The 14,766-nt window shown below is 41.3% G+C and overlaps 1 protein-coding gene across 1 annotated transcript in view; it reads left to right on the forward strand.

Moving 5' to 3' along the window:
• The window catches only part of PIBF1 (progesterone immunomodulatory binding factor 1), a 195,693-nt gene that overhangs the window by 32,959 nt on the left and 147,968 nt on the right, over nucleotides 1-14,766 (forward strand). The window contains 3 exon segments of the mRNA XM_030566449.1: nucleotides 3,518-3,620; nucleotides 3,623-3,698; nucleotides 14,603-14,728. Coding sequence (XP_030422309.1) covers nucleotides 3,518-3,620; nucleotides 3,623-3,698; nucleotides 14,603-14,728 — 305 coding nt within the window.

Raw genomic sequence — 14,766 nt, forward strand, 5'->3', positions numbered from 1 at the left:
AAGAGGTTTCTGTTGTCCAAAGCTGGTTTAGCACTTCAGTAATCTCAGGTTCCAGTTACTTAGCCAGTAACTTCCACCAGTTCAGTGACTTTGACTTTTTTAAAATTTGGCAGCAAACATGTACTGCTTAATATTTTTTATGTTTTAATTTAAATTATTTTAATAGGTTATTATAAGTGTAGACCTCAATGTCAAATGTAATTTAATAGATTTATTTTAAAAATAGAAACTGTAATACATTTAAATTAAGAAGTCAATAATCTAATTTTTTAAATCATCATTTGTTGACAGATGAGCCAACTCTATGGAGGTTATGAGGCAAGCTTAATTTATTTGCTGCTGGCTAAATTGCTTTATTAAAAGTGAGATTAATATAGTTGAAATGCAAGTAGGGAAGCATATGAAATGAGGAATATTATTCAGGTAGGCTTAGCAAGAGGCAACATAAAATTTAGGATGAGGACTTGACCCAAGGTCAGGAGACTTAGAAAGATGCAGCTTGTGACAGACAACTAAATCTCAAAGAAGTAAAAAGTTAGAGTAGCAGTTTTGGTGGGAAACTTAGGGGTACATGTATCCATGGAGCTAAGTGCATTGATGTATCTAAAGTATTGGGAAAGGGGTGAATGTTAATAACTTATGCCAACCTTGGAAGTTTAATAATGGTTAGCTGGAATATCAAACAAGGTTCTCTGGAATACCACACACAGACAGGAGAGCTGAAATCTCATTAAATATGATCCTGGACATATGTGGGTAGAAGACGCAGAACTGAACATTCTGATAGCCAGGCAGTTTTGGTATTTGGTCCTCACAGCACTTCCCCCAATCACCTTACTTGTTCTGCCTGAGGTATTCTCACAGAACAATGGTAGGATCCTACACTTGGATCCTGCATCCTTACTTCTGACAGCTGGATACTGGCTACATGATGTCCACTGAAAGAAGGTGAACAAAGCAAGAAAACCTTCAGACAGACTTATTTCAGCATTACGTGGAAGAGACTTTCTCTCTGGTTATTTTGACATCAGCTTTCTCCCTTTATGTCACCATTTCAGCAATGTTGAACGTTGCTAGCTCTGAAACGATCTGGGTTTTCCATCGACTCCATAAGGGTTCAAGTAGCAGCAATATCTGAATATCACCATCTTACCCAGGTCTGTACTGTAGTTTTGAACCCTAAAGTGGCAAGATTCCTGAAGAGCCTTTTTCTTCCAGTGTGGGAGCCCACTTGTAGACCTTAGTATTAGTATTAGCAGGATTGATGGCTTTCCCCTTTGAGCCCTTAGCAGCCTTATCTATCTTATCCCTTCCTTCTTATCTATGAAGACTGCTATTACATCAGCTTGAAGTGTAGAACAGATTCTGGCACTTATACTGTGTTTGAGGAGAATAGAGTCACACTCGGACCTTATCTCAAGTTCTGCCCAAGTTTTTCCAATGTTTCATACAAACCAATCCAGTCACCTCCCTGTTTTCTTCTCAAGCTTCATTGCAAGCCAGGGAAGCTACACTTCACACACTTTATTATATGGGCACAGTCTCTTTACTTAAAACAGAATCATTCAGGAACACATCCAGACTTTTTGTGGCCTTTACTGATAGAGTTAAAGTGCAACCTGTATCCTCTCAGAGGTTACCAAATCAGACCTCCACCTATATGAGAACATGTTATGAGTTTGGCAGGTTAGAGCCACCTCATCACATCAGAGTTTATTCCACTAGAGCGCAGGCTGCCTCTGCTGCCTGTTGAAGAATGTCCCTATACCAGAAAATTTGTAGACCCACTATATGAAGCTTGATCCACATGTTTACATGACGCTGTTCTTTAGTAGAGGTTTCCAGGATGCCTATTTTATTTGTGCTGTCTTGCAGTCATTGTTTAAATAGGATTCCTGTTACTGACCTTCAAGCAAAAACAAACAACTGTGTGTTTAGTCACCCAAGGTAGAATCTGGGTGGACAATTACGTGAAGGAATAATTTTTATTCAGGGCTGGCACCAGCTCAGCAAGCAGGTGCTTGGGGCAGCCAAGGGGAAGGGGCAGCATATCGGGCTCTTTGTTGGCATTTCGGCGGTGTGTCCTTCGGTCCCTCTCAGAGGGAAGGACCCGCCGTCGAAGAAGAAAGCGGCATGGTGGAGCTGCCGCCGATCACACTAGCGGCTTGTTTTTTGTTTTTTTTTCCCCTCCTTCCGCCGCTTGGAGCAGCAAAACCCTGGAGCTGGCCCTGTGTTTATGTACCCTACAGGAACTGTGATTCTTAAAGATGTGTTTTCCATACATTCCACAACCGGCTCTCCTTCCTGTCTACTATGGAGTTGTTCTCCTCTGGGATTCTGTATTGACTGAGGAACGATTTGGTCCAGCTTTGCACTGTATGGCCTAAGTGGGGAAGGTAGCATGTGAGGGCACTTAGGGAGCAGGTACGGTCCCCAACAGACTCTGCTGACTAAAAGAATCTGATCTTGCATGTGTAGGGTGCATGTACATCAAAAGTGGAATCCATGGGGAAAGCACATTTTGAAGAATCAGTTACTGTAGGATGAGTAATCACTCTTCATGTTTTCTATCCCAAATATTAATTTGTGAAATAACAAAGGCCAAAAACTTGTTCTTGTTTTGCTCATCAAATTGAGCACGTGGCTTTCATTGCTGTGTTTTCACTTAGGTGCATCAACATGGATCAAGGCCCCATTGTGCTAGGTCTTTTACCGATACATAGTAGAAGATGCTTCCTGATCAGAAGAACTTAGTCTAAAGTGTTTACACATACTTTGTGTTAAGATGGCAAAGCTTTGAAATGAGAGCTTAAAAAAATAGGCACCTGATAAAGAACAAGAATAAAGTGCGTAGGGTCAGTGGGAAGGGTTCACCTATTTAAGATGCAGTTCAACTCTGAAAATTACTATATAAAATTGCTTCTTGCTGAGAAGAACCTATTCTTTGTGGTGTTCAGAAAAGTATCTGCTTAGTGATTACAATAACTTTTTTCTACTTTTTATTCCCGTTTGTACTGCAGAAAGACCTGAATTCCTTCTTGTGCATCATTCAAATAAAATTGTTTTAACTGAATTTCACTTAAATCTATACAATCTCATTACAGGCATTGTGGTTGCATAGATGGAATGAGGGCACAATTTGTGCCTGAAGAATCTAACTGTTTATGAAGCAATGAAGTAAAAGAATTCAGGTTGATTTTCAGATCTCAGGTTGAGCTTCCAGGGTTGGTAGTAGGTTACAATGAAAGCAAATCTGAGCAGGAAATTGAGCCGTCATAAATGTGAAACACCAGTTCCATTTTTAGAGTCCCTTCTTAAAGTAGAATTGCGTTTCAAGTTTGAAAGTTCATATTAAGCTTAAATGTGAAATTAGTGTTTTAAATTTGGGCAAGTTTAAAAGGGAAAAAGTAATATTTACTTTTATAATGGAAGTATGTGTATATGTGATTAAATCTAAAAAATAACTTGAAATTCAAGACAAAATGTCTATTATATCAGTCTTATTTTTCTTTATAAGCTGGCAACTTTACAGCAGTCTGTTAATTTACTGCAAAAGGATAAAGATTATCTCAATCGTCAGAACATGGAGCTCAGTGTTCGCTGTGCCCATGAAGAAGATCGCTTGAAAGACTTCAGATTCAGTTGGAGGATGCCAAAAAAGCTAGAGAGGAAATGTATGAAAAATATGTCACATCGAGGTAAGTTCTTATATTCGTCTATCTTTGTGAAGCAGACAAACAAAATGAATTTTCCTCTGAAATAATTTATTAAATTAATTCCAATATAATAAATGTGTATGGTCAGTTTCAGAGGAATTTGTCCAGATCTGCGTGCTGAAATCAGAATTTAATTTAGTATCTTCATTTTCCATTGTAATACATTAGGAAAAATGTTTTAAAAATTAAGATTAAGACAAACCTGTAGACATAACCCTTCCCTGTGGATTTCTTTATGGCAACTGTTCTCTTACCTGCGTACAGAGGATTTACTCTGAAAATGCCAGTTAATGCAAAAATAAATTGAGCATGTAAATTGGTACCACCCTGCCCAGATGACTTCAGTATGAAAGACATAGTTTTATTGGAAGCTTTTTTTATTAACTGTTTATTTAGAAAGTACTAACAGATTTGTAAATTGATGCCAAGTAAATATCAAAACCAAACAATAAACATTATAACAGTGAGCTTTTGTTTAGAGGTACCACACATTAATAGTCATCAGATCTCTCTATTTAACATGGTGTTACTAAATGACAGAGCAAGCATCATGACAATATTCATGACACACAGTTTCTAGCAATTTATGGGAAATTGTGAGAAATCTTAGATCAAACATTTAATAGATCAGGCATTTCTAGCAAATGTTAATAGTCATGAGATTAGACAGGTATGTTGGGTTTTGCTGGTGAATGTACTTCGAGTATTGAGTACATGGTAACCAAATTTGTGAGTATGTGTTTGTCCTCTGTTTCTGGGTCTGTAACTAGTACCTTTAATTTTAGTATGAAAAGTGTAACTTGTCCTACTGCTTCCAAAATTTGGATTTAAAAACTAACCTTTTTTGAGTTTTAAGAGCACAAAACCAACAAGAGTAAGAAAAATTGCCTAACTCTTAATATAAGTTGCTTAAAATGACCAAATTTTAGAGGTGAGATGAGGTGAACTGGTAGACTTTGTGCAGTTACATACTCGGTTCTTTCATTCTCTGTGCTTGCTTGTAAGCAGTAATGCCTATTTGCTTTTATAGGCACAAAACTCAAAGAATGTAAATAAAGGAACAGACCATTCTTTCATAGTAGAAATGTGACTTAAATAAGTGACTGTGAAACAGAAACAGTTTTGAAAATGTACATAAAATTAATTTAGGGTCAAATTATACCCTTTGACACCTCAGAAAGAAGCTGGAACAGGGAGGTGGGCACTCCAGAAAGGTTGCAGTTACCTTAAAACCTTACAGCTCCCTGTAGGTGGGACAGCTTTGAGGGTGAATGTGGCCCTCCCAAATCTGCAGATCCAGGGGATGGCAATCTATGCTCCTTTTCCCTCTTTTGAACTGACAGCATGGCTCCTGTAAAATCCATACAACTGGTAGGCTATGAGCATCTCTACAAAATCCCCATCACAGAAATGGAGACAAGCATGGATCTTGAGCTGCTGCTGGTTTAGGCAGTAGCAATTTATGTGCAGATATCCACTACCTAGGGAAAGGAGAGTGACTCTTCTCCTTCCTCACATCAAAACTTAAGACTTTCAATCCTGCAGAACTTCAGACAATGCCACAGAGCTGGCATTATGCCCTCTTCTATGCATCATCTATCTTCCTCCTCCTTTTCAGAATCCAGAGTTCTGCTGCCTTCAGCTTTGAAAAATAGAGTACAGACCTTTAATATTCAGAGTATTTTGGCAGATTAGTCTTTGTTCAGTAACAGTAATCCTATTTTTGTATACTAATGGAACTGTGCATTATAAATATACATACAAAACAATCAGCCAAAATAATCCCTCCTAATTTTTTTTAGTTTTTAATTAGGTCTTTAACGTTCTGCAACCTAAGATTTTCCCACTGAAATGTACTCCTTTGAGATCTATGAATGAGAAGTGTTATGTAAATGACATGTTTTGTTGTTTATATCCTAAATATTTCTGAAAGTCCTGAAGACTGTTTTAAAAACTGAAAAAAACATATCAGGCACCACTTATGCAGAGTGAAACATGTTAGCTTAATATCGCATCTAAATTTCAGAAGTAAGCAAAAAAGGACATAGTATAGAGCTGTAATTTGTGAATTAACTAATATTTATGTTTGATATATGATGTTTGGGTAACCTAGGTCTTGAGGGTAGCCACTAGAAATAAGCTGCTCTTACAGTCATACCCACAGTGCTAGGTTGTTTTGAATGATTATCACTTTTAAGTCTGCACAGGTATATTAAAAGTTCAAATGAAAAATCCTCCTTAGATTGACTGGATAATCTCCATACATATCAATGCTGTACTATGGAACATCACCTGCCCAAACGTGTTGTTTTTTAAATCAGGGTTGCAACCATACATATATTGGATAACCCAGCACCTAGATTCTAAAGACAATAATTTTCAAAAGCACTCAGCATCTACAGTTCTTCAGGTGTTTACCCATATGTATTCCACTCTTGGTGCACTCAAGCTCAGAATCTTTTTGCCAGCAGTGTTTGTTGGGGCTGCACTCATGCACAGAGCACCATATGCCCCATCTTCTGAGGATATAAATGGCTGACTGGGGCCAGCCATCTTCTGTTCCTTTCTAATATCTGTATCTGTGATATGAAACTGCAAGTAGCATCTCTATCTCTTACACACTTGCATACCTACAACAATGGTTATTGTATATAGTTATTCTTTAGTGTAGTTTTAGTTATTAGTGTAGGTTTATTGTGTTTCCGCTAGGGTATTTTTTTTCTAGGTGTTTTTTTTGTTTGTTTGATTGTTTTTTGGTTACCTGGTACCAGGCTTCAGCACCTTATGGCTGAGCAAAAATCTCCAGGATTTAAATATTGAGGCTACTGTGCTCCTTGGTGGTGATCATTCTGGTTGTTTATTTTGCTTTGGTGAGAGGTGTATCCTGGAGAAATGTTTTGTTTTTCATTTATTTTCTCAATGGACACAATGCAAGAGAGGTTACCTGGAACTTTTTTCTTTTGAACAAAGCCCTGAGACTTGGTTCTGATTAGGATAAACAGACACATCCAGATCTGTGCAGTCTTCCTCCAGAAGTGCCCCAGTGAGCACTAGCTTTATGGCTGGTTCCCAGTCTCCTGCTTTCCCAAGGCACTCCTCAGCTGTTCATGCTCTCAAGTCCTCATCATCAGCTGATGGACATCGCTCTTCTAATGAGCACAAGCAGAGGTCACAGTCTGAGGAACCTAGTAAGAAGAATGGGCAGGGGTGCTTCACTTTACCTCAGCTTATGCTAGCACAAAGCCTGGCACCCTAAAAGATTCATATCTCCATACTTTGGTACCTACTAAAAAGTAGCATCACGCTGTCTCCAGTGCTTATTCTGCTGTACTACCTTCAGGACTCTACCTTCAGGCTTCAGCCCAGCGTTTGGACTCTCTGTACCAGTACCTACTCTATCGATACAAACATCATCAGCGCCAACTATTCCAGTGCCGACTGTTGCTCATGGTTTTGAGACTTACTGTGCTGGGAGACCTAATGGTATCCACCCTCCCAGAGTCACTGATTTTAAGTTCTGTAGACACATCCAGTGGCACCAACCACCACCATATCCTCTGTATTGGTTATATATTTGGTGCCAGCAAGGGATCTATTCAGATCATGCCCTGAGACTCCTGCCAAGTCTGCTCCTCCATTGGAAGAGGAATATTCCTTTTCCTCATCGGCTTTAGACTGTAGCAGGAAAGGGTCACCTCCTTATTGTATTAATTTAGGTGGAATATGTGGACCTAATGAGTTAAACATGACCCTGAACCTGTCCAACATTAAATGGTTTTTAAAAAGGTTGGGGATTTGTATACAGAGACTTCAGCTTTCTTTGTATTTTGTCAAACACCCATTAAAAATCGTTTTACTAAAAGCGTTATGGATACAGAGGGAAAAAGGAAAAATTTAAAGCATTTGAAATGTCAAGTATTAAGTAATGCTTTCATGCTGGCCATATTTCAATGTTCCCCTTCCTTTTGGTGGAAAAGAGTTTTAGAAGGAAAAATTCCTTGTTTGACAGTCTTTTAGATGGTATTAAAGCTGGTAATTGTCCTTTTGGGGAAAAGGAAGTAAGATGAGATGGGCTGGAGCTGTCACTGCTGTGTTTAAAGTCTGATCTCGTTTCCTAGAAGCCAAGAAAGGCAAATACACGCAAAGGTGGAGAGAAAAGAACAGCAAAGACGGGGGGAAAATGCAGCTTCTGTCTCAGGTGTTGACTCTCACTTGCGAACAACACAGACACAGCACATCATTTTATCAGCCCCTCTGAGACCTGGCAAACTTGTACCAGCATTGGGCTGTTTAAGGCATTTCATTTAGCAGCCTTTCTAGTCAGAGGCTTACAACGTTGTTGTGAAACATACAGTCTTGGATGGATAAACTAGACTCTTATTGGACGGAAGGAAAAGGGAGAGGGATAGGAAAGAGAAAAAAATAAAGTGAGAAAGGAAAAGGACACATCAGGGAGGGGACAGGGACAAAAATCTTACCGGTTACGTCTAAATCCCAACCACCACCTGAAATGTATTAGGGTCAGCTGGTCCGTCTCTCAGTTCCGATCTAGTCAGGACATCATTCAAGATCAGGAAAACAAAGGCACAATAGTGTTAGCTTGGGTGCCAGGAGACAATGGAGGTGGCAACCATGATGGTGAAGCTGGCTCCTTTCCCTTCTTTCAGTCAGCAGTTGTTGCGCTCAATTCCATCCTTCCATATTTCTCTTTTCCCCAAGTCCCTTTTTATTAAAGGACCACAAAAGGGAATGATGAGTGACATAGCCCATCCTGTCCTTATTTTTTCACCAATTAGGCCTAATTTCCAGCATGCCAATTCTGGTTAATTTGATTTCTGGTCCCACACTTCTCTTGTTTACCAGCATGATCTTAATGCAGACTTTGAGATATATCAATAGATCTTTTTGTTTGGACTAGTTCTGTCTTTGTCTCCCTTTTACACCTTTTCTCATCAGCATTTATTGTTGTAGGTTATTCTTCAAGCGATTGCACATGTCCATTCCACTTCAAGTGTGTGTGGACTCTTGTGTACTGTCATCAGAGATTTTTCCCTCAGCAGTACTCATCTGGGCAGCACATGCACCATCTTCTGCCTCACACTGCTATCTGGTAGTATAAAGGGCAGACCCCCTGCCAGTTCCTTCTTTATAGCCTGTGATGGTTGTTGGATCTGTCATCTTGCTATTGCAAGTTTTCCCTAGTTATATTCTGCATATAGTTGGTACTCTTTTTAACAACTTTAGTAGTTTTAAAAGTTAGAGACATAAGTTTTCTTTGTAAGTGTTTTGAACACTTTGGTTTCCCATTGCTGGGTACTGGTACTGGTGTCAGGACATGCTTGGTCACTGGGTTTTCAACCCAATCATTCCTGCAAAAAGCCGATACCAGTGAGTGACCCATAGTTCGTTTGTCTGAAGTGCCTCGAAGAGATTCACATTCAGGATTGGCGTCAAATTTGCCAGGACTTTAAGCCCACAATCAAGAATACAGGGCAACCAGGCTTATGTTTCTGCTGATGGAGGCAGCTCTGTGTCCATCTGCGGAACCTGCCTGCTCAGAGCGGGTACTGAGTGCATCTGCATCAGAGAGAAGTGCTTCACCAGGTCCGGCTGAGCCTCAGGGCCGATTGCCCTCCCGTGTACCGAGGAAGAGGCATTCAAAAGTGAGGTCTAAGGACTCAGGATCTGGGAGGTTGAGAACCTCGGGCACCAAAGTCCAGCAAGCCTGCAGATGAAGATAGAGGGCACTAGAGTTTGAGGCTTTCTCCAAGGCACTCCTCCTCTCATGTGGGGCCATTAATGCTGGTGCCAACATCAACACTGTTGCGATCAGACTGAAGTAGCTACATCTAGTTGATTGCATCAGGATGCTGTCCTGATGCCGCCAACTCTGGAGACTTATGTGACAGCATGTGATCTGTTGAGCAAGTCTGTGTTTTTCTCCAGGAGTCTTTTTGCCCAGTACTGATAGTTGCTGCTGTTACCTTACTATCAGGTTTGTCCCAGAATGCGGTACCATGAGTGCTTCTGGATACTGACATGCTCCCGATGCAGCATTATCCAAAGGGAAGCCTGCCCTGATTTCAGTGATACCGATTTGGCTGAGCGCCACATCTCAGTCCTCCTTACTGACAGGAACAGCCCCACTTTGTCACAGGAGGTTGATTCGTGTTTGGACTCAGAGGTTTGCACACATGGGTTGCAGCTGAGGCACTTTCCTCACCTTCCCCTTCCACCTCCTGCCACCATTGGTACTCTCCATAGGCTTCATCTTGTCCATCAAGCAGGGACCTGTGACTGAGTACGAGTTGGGCTCTGGACTCCTACCAGTGTCCATTCTGGAACCTGTAGTCGTTCCCACTAGCCCACAGGTCATCTCCATGCCCATCCCATTCTATCTCATCCAGTAGGTGCTGAGATCTATAATGGCAAGGATCATAGGAATCCACTTGTGGTACCAGGCTTAGTGTGGAGAATGAGGAAATGGATCCAGTGGACCCCCCGGGAAGGAATTGTGGGAAGCTCCACTGCAGCTTGTTTTAGTTTGATCTTTGTTATCGCCTGATGAGGCAATAGTGCTAAAGGGTTCCTCTCCTTCCTCTGATGATTACAGAGCGTATCAAGACTTTTTAAAGAAGGTCGCTTCCATCCTGGGTATCCAGGTAGTGGATGTTCAAGAGAGGTCTTGCAGACTGGTTGACATCTTAGCATCTGTAGGACCAGTTTGAGTGGTGTTTAATGAAGTGATCCTGGAGGTCAGTAAAGCACTGTGGCAAAACCTATCTTCCTTCTTCCCATAGGAAAAAGGTCAGAATGAAGATATTATGTCCCCGCACAAGTTTTGAACATTTCTACAGTCACCCCTCTCCAGGGTCTCTTGGTAGTTCAGTTGAAAATGAGGGAGTGTCAGGGTGAGCAGGCATCTACACTGAAAGGAAAGATGAAAAGAAGTTTTATTTCTTCGACTGAAAGCTTTGTTCGACTACAGGTCTGCAGTTTAAGATTGCTAATGAGCAGGCATTGTTGGGGCATTACGACTTTGGTCTCTGGGACTGTATATTAAATTTTAAAGACAGACTGCCAGATAACTCAAGGAAGGAATTTCTTGCACTGGTAAACAAGGATGAATTACTAGCCAGGACCTCCCCTCAGGTGTGCTGGAATGCTGCCAGCTCTGCAGCTAGAGCCATGGTTGCAGTCATTACCATGCACAGGTGTTCGTGACTCCAGGCATTGGGTGTCCCTCAAGAGATCCAACAGACCATACAGGATCTCCCTTTCGAGGGGCCATCACTCTTTTTGAAAAGGTAGATGACAAGTTGCATAGTCTAAAAGACTTTAGGGTAACACTCAGCTCTTTGGACATTTATACACCTCCCCTAAAGAAAAAGCAGTTTTGACTGCAACAGCCTCACCACTATCCATGTCTTGCCACCAGGACCTAGCTCGGGAGAAGAGGCAGCAGAGGTTCTAGAAGATGTCCCCTCCTTTTTTCTTCTGCAATAGCTCCTAGTTTGTCCAAGCAGCCTGAGAGTTCTAAACAAACATCTTGATGTGTTTGTCTCAGACCCATCCTGGACCTGTAAGATCTCAACAGAAACCTAAAGAAAATAGTTTCATATGGTCACTCTGGCTTCCATGATTCCATCCCTGCATTCTGGCAACTGCTACACTTCCCTCAACTTAAAGAATGGGTATTTTCATATGGCAATACATCCAAGCCCAAGAAATTCCTCAGGTTTGTGAACAGTCATTGTCCCTACAGTCTGGAGTCTTATCATTTGGGCTGTCAGCAGCCCCATGTGTATTCACAACACATACGGCAATGGTGGCAGCCATCCTCAGAAAATCAGGAATTCAGAGGTTTCCCTACCTTGATGACTGGCTGGTCTGAGGCTCAGGTGCTGTCCAGCATGACTGTCATGCAGTCCACCTTTGATGCCCTAGGGTTGCTCATTGATGCAGAAAAGTCAGTCCTGTCTCATGTACAAAAGATAGAGTTTATAGGAACAGTCTGGACTCTGTGGAAGCCAGGGTCTTCAATTCCCACTTTCAATGCCAGTATCATCTGGGAAAAGCTTTTTAAACCTGAAGGCCCATCCTACCATGACAATACAAAATTGCTTCAAGCTTCTGAGGCATATGGCCTCTTGCACTTACATAATTGAACATGCCAAGCTCTGTTGCAGGAAGCTGCATGCTTGGACAGCTTCAGTGTACTTGCTCATTCATCATCCTATATGCATGGTGGTTTGCATGCACTAGTCTCTCTGCACTGGTGGACAGGCTCTTTAAACATATGTGTGTGGGGGTTCCATTTGCTCCTCCTCAGCCAACTTTTACCCTAGTTATGGACACTTCGGCCCTTGATTGGAGAGCTCTCCTGGAGTCCTGCAAAACACAAGTCTTATGGTCCGCCCAGGATATAATTTTGCATACAATCATGAAAGAATTGTGGACCATCAAATGAGCTTGTCAAGTCTTCCAGCCTCAGATCAAGTGATGAAATCTACTCATAGTTTCAGATAATATAGCAACCAGTTCTATTTGAACTGACAAGGAGCGCCTGATCGCCTGCTCTGCCAAAAGGCGATGAAGCTCTGGGATTTTTGCATTGCCAACTCAATCTGTTTCAAAGCCTCTCACCTTCCAAGTGTTCAGAACAAACTGGCAGACCCATCAAGTTGATCTTTCTCCAGTCACCACAAGTGTTGTCTCTACCCAGATGTGGCCAGATTTACTTTCTAACAGTGGGAGATTCCCCAAATACAACAAAAGTCAACAGGAAGTGTCATCAGTTTTGCTCTCGGGCAGGTCATAGCCCAGGGTTTCTCCTGTTGCCATGGGAAGACAAGTACCTGTATGCATTTCCTCCAGTTCCACTTCTTCCATGAGCATTGGTAAAAATCAAGGAAGACCATGATTGAGTCATACTCATAGCTCCAGTCTGGCCTTGACAGCATTCGTTTTACATTCTGCTGAACCTTTTGAACTGAGCTCTGTAGACACTATCGTTGAACCAGACCTGATCTCTAAGAATCATGGTCGTCTCCTCCACCCCAAATGGCGGGTCCTCCCCCTGACAGCCTGAATATTCTGGGTCTAACTTCTCAGGAGGAAATTTGTTCAAATGAGGTTCAAGAGATGCTTTTAATTAGTAGAAAACCTTTTATTGGGTATACTTCCCTGGTGAAATGTCAGAGGTTCTACATCTGGTCCCAGCAGAAAACCATTTATCTGGGCTAGGGTCCAATCCACCCTGTGTTAGACTATCTGGTCTATCTAAAGCAACAGGACCTTGCTATTAGTTCTGTCAAGATCCACCTGACAACTAACTCAGCTTTCCACCTGCCAGTTGAAAACTGTTCCCTTTTTTCCAACCCTGTGATGATCAGATTTCTAAAGGTTTAGATCATTTACATCTGCAAGTAGCGGTTCCAATTCCCCATTGGGATTTAAACCTGGTGTTAGCAAAGCTAACGGGTCATCCATTGAGCTGCTGGCTGCCTGTTTGTTACTCCATCTTTCCATGAAGGTAGTCTGTTAGTTGCAGTCACCTCGGCCAGAAGAGTGAATGAGGTATGAGCTCTAGTTTCAAGACCACTATATATGGTATTCTACAAAGACAAGGCTTACCTAAACCCACCTGAAGTACCTTACCAAGATGGTGTCTTATTTTCACTTTGATCAGGCTTTATTTATCAACTTTCTTTTCTAAGACTCATAATCATAGGGATGAGGAAACACTACACACATTGAATGTTAAAATGGCTTGAGATTTTTACCTGGACACAACTAACTGTTTAGGTCTTTGTCACAGCTTTTCCTGGCAATTGCAGACAGAATAAAGGGCCTTGAGTCTTTTCTCATAAGATCTTATTGCTGGATCTCATCTTGTATTTATTATGCTATGATTTAGTGGCTGTGATGCTGCCAAATAGAGTGCTTGCACATTCAACCACATCTCAGGCAGCCTCTGCAGCCTTTCTGTCTCAAGTGCCTATTCTGGAGATTTGCAAAGTGGCAACTTGGTCTTCAGTCCATAGCTTTGTGTCTCATGCCATTTCTCAACAATCTAGAGATAACACCGTATTTGGATGTGTGGTCCTTCAGTCTTTATCCACCTCCAATCAAACTGCTTGTGTGGAATGAACATGTGCAGCCACTTGAAGAAGAGGAAATGGTTACTAATCTGTTCAGTAACTGTTGTTCTTTGAGATGTGTTACACATGTCCATTCTATAAAAACCCCATCTCCTTCCTCTGTCTCTGTCAAAGTGTATCTGGTAAGAAGAAACTGAGGAAGGCTAGGGGTGGCTCTGCCCTTTGTACCACCATGCAGCTGTGTGAGGCAGCAGAGGGCAGATGCACTGCCCCAATGGGTACCACTGAGGAAAAAACCTCCAACAACAGTGCACTTAGCACACCTGAAATGGAATGGATACGTGCAACACATCTCAAAGAACAACAGTTACAGGACAAGTTAGTAACTGTTTCTTTTTGCACTTTATAAACTTTTATCCACTTTTCCACAGTTAGGCTCCAAAGTGGGATAAATCTGTAGGCTCAGTTATTGCAGCAGACCCCACCTATATGATACCTGACTTTTTTAACCAATGAGCTACTGAAGCACACACATTACTAACAATTAGTTTTAAGTGAGTCACTAATAACTGAGGCCAGTACTTCTGTCAAGAAAGGAGCAGATGCTACTCTTAAGTAAGTTGCATAGATCACACATTTTAAAGAAAGAAACCCACAGTTGTATTGATACAGAGTAAGAGCTCCTTGGAGATTTATGGCAAAGTGAATAATAATGTGATCCAGAAGGTGTAACTATTTGTCTATTAAATACCTGTAAATTATGATGATTTGTTTAATTTTCAGAGACCATTATAAAACAGAATATGAAAACAAATTGCGTGATGAATTGGAGCAAATTAGATTGAAAACAAATCAAGAAATTGAACAGCTTCGAAGCACCTCAAAGGAGATGTATGAGCGTGAAAACAGGTAGGTAAACATTATTTTAAAAAAACAAACACTTCAGG

The sequence above is a fragment of the Gopherus evgoodei genome, chromosome 1 (assembly GCF_007399415.2).
Source record: "Gopherus evgoodei ecotype Sinaloan lineage chromosome 1, rGopEvg1_v1.p, whole genome shotgun sequence".
NCBI classification, from domain to species: Eukaryota; Metazoa; Chordata; order Testudines; family Testudinidae; genus Gopherus; species Gopherus evgoodei.